Raw genomic sequence first — 2,220 nt, 5'->3', positions numbered from 1 at the left:
TGCCGCCCTCCCGTTGACGTAAACGTAATCAAGGTGCACGTATGTCACTGATCAACATTCATGCGCATGTTGAAGGGTCATCCTGCAGGGAAAGATATTGCCATATACTTCAAGCAAAGTCTGTCCCCACCACCCCACCTTTCCCTACCACCAAAAATATTTCAGATCGTCTCATGGATGCCAGCTTGCATGGATAGAAAAGCTTACTTCCTTTGCCTCATAAAAGGGTTTTGAGCTCAACTGGTGTCCAGAGCTTTCGCTCAGCGAGTTTGATTCCTGAGTCGGGTGAATGCTGTAACTCAGAAGGTCTTTCCGTGTCTACTAAAGCTGGTCACAACTGCAGCTACAGAACTGAGAACAATATGTAATGTGGTTGATCAAGCTCATTTCCTTTCTCTCTCTCTCTATCTATCTCTCTCTATATATAGAGAGATAGATATAGATAGATACAGTATATGTATACAGTACATATATTGCCCATCTCAATATGTGCCCTCCACTGACTAGCGACAAGCTTCGAGTGCAGTCCGAATTTGCTTGAAGTCAGCTGAGATGAACTCCAGCACCCGTGACCCTGAGCAGCAGAAGTGTTTTTGAAAATGGATGTATGGATGTTGTCATGGAAGATAAACAACTGAATTATTTTCCCCACCAAGCAGTGCGGCTACTGGTTTCACAGAGTTATTAGCCATTCAGCGTTTTGACCAGGGGGTGGCGGCGGGATGGTGGTTAGGTGTAGCTCATGGGGGCTGGAGGGTGGGAGGTGGGCGGAATGATGATGATTATTGAAGGCCTTGTATGTAAGACACAGAGTACATGTACTTTACCACACACAAATGCACACTCTCTGTCCTTGTGACTAAATGACATTTCATTTATAAAATGTAATGATTTGTTTTCAAGAAAAAAAGATGGGAAAAAAAATAAAAAGGTAATTTTATAAAAGGGCACTACATTATTGGGTTAAATATCAATCCGGGAGCCTTTGGTTATTATAAGTTGATGTACTGCAGAAATAACTTTTTTTCCTCCAAAAAAATTTCCAAATGTGTGTGTAACGTCACTGACCGTCCCTCTGAGAGGTGAACAAACTCACCCATGTGTTACCTACGCATCATGTCTTGGAGAATGCTATAACTGGGCACCTTCTCTATCTCAGTTTGTTTTGCAGTATGGAAAAACCGGCACATGCGCACCGTGACCAACTATTTCATCGTAAACCTTTCATTCGCTGATGTCTTGGTGACCATCATCTGCCTGCCTGCAAGTTTAGTAGTCGACATCACGGAGACATGGTTCTTTGGACAGACGCTTTGCAAAGTTGTGCCCTATTTGCAGGTATTTATTTATTTTAAAATATGTATTTGGCTTCAAATAAAGTCTGACACATGGGAAGCGCACAGGCTTCAGGTCAATAACGAAGCATGAAAAAAGCTCACTGGAAAGGAGCTGTACGCCCTTCCAAACTATTTTCGCTGGCCGCACAACCAGTCACAGTCAGTACAACACTGATTACAAAATGCTTAGGAGTTTCTCCCAAAATAAACTGAAGTAGTTTATTCCTCAACTGATGCAAAGTTTTAGACGCTGGCCGTTGTCGCCGTCACTGCGTCCCACCTCTTGTCCAAAGACATCTGGAATAGGTTCGAGCTCAGCAATGACGTAATGACAACAAGTGGTATAAAATTCATCCAGACATTTTCATAATTCATCTTTAGTCACAGTCACAACGTTGTCTTAGTTTGAGGTTGTGAATTGTTTTGTGTGTGACTGTCTGATGTTTACTTGCTTATTTTTTTAGACAATCTCCGTCTCTGTGTCAGTCCTGACACTGAGCTGCATTGCGCAAGACCGCTGGTACGCCATCTGCCACCCGCTGATGTTCAAAAGCACTGCCAAGAGGGCTTGCAAGAGCATTATTATCATCTGGGTGGTGTCGTGCATCATCATGATCCCCCAAGCCATCGTGATGGAGAGCAGCAGTCTGCTGCCGTCCCTCACAAACAAGACCAGTTTGTTCACCGTGTGTGATGAACACTGGGAAGGTGCGTGATGGATCCATCCATCTATCTTTGCTACTGCTTTTCCTTACAAGGGTCATAGTTGACATTAGAACCTATCGAGGCTGTCTCAGGCCAAAGCTGTCTTGGATGAGGACACCCCGACTTGACATCGGGGTAACAGAAAGAGAATCGCTGGGGTCCGTGCACGACATTGGAA

The 2,220-nt window shown here is 44.1% G+C and overlaps 1 protein-coding gene across 1 annotated transcript; it reads left to right on the top strand.

Moving 5' to 3' along the window:
• Positions 1-6: 6 nt before the first annotated feature.
• Positions 7-2,201, top strand: LOC109509806 (orexin receptor type 2-like). Its single transcript, XM_019859658.1, has 2 exons — positions 7-1,338; positions 1,802-2,201. The coding sequence occupies exons 1-2, from the start codon at positions 1,189-1,191 to the stop codon at positions 2,051-2,053; spliced, it is 402 nt and encodes a 133-aa protein (XP_019715217.1). The 5' UTR covers positions 7-1,188; the 3' UTR covers positions 2,054-2,201.
• The last annotated feature ends 19 nt before the right edge of the window (positions 2,202-2,220 follow it).

The sequence above is a fragment of the Hippocampus comes genome, unplaced genomic scaffold, assembly GCF_001891065.2.
Source record: "Hippocampus comes isolate QL1 unplaced genomic scaffold, H_comes_QL1_v1.1 C17039763, whole genome shotgun sequence".
Lineage (NCBI taxonomy): Eukaryota > Metazoa > Chordata > Actinopteri > Syngnathiformes > Syngnathidae > Hippocampus > Hippocampus comes.
Note: the sequence above shows the minus strand (reverse complement) of the source record. Positions and strands in the feature narration are given on the sequence as shown.

Excerpts from the sequence above, each read along its gene's own strand:
- LOC109509806 (XM_019859658.1), top strand. The coding sequence starts at position 1,189 with ATGCGCACCGTGACCAACTATTTCATCGTAAACCTTTCATTCGCTGAT. Across the intron at positions 1,339-1,801 it reads AAGTTGTGCCCTATTTGCAG|ACAATCTCCGTCTCTGTGTC; the intron begins GTATTTATTTAT and ends TTATTTTTTTAG.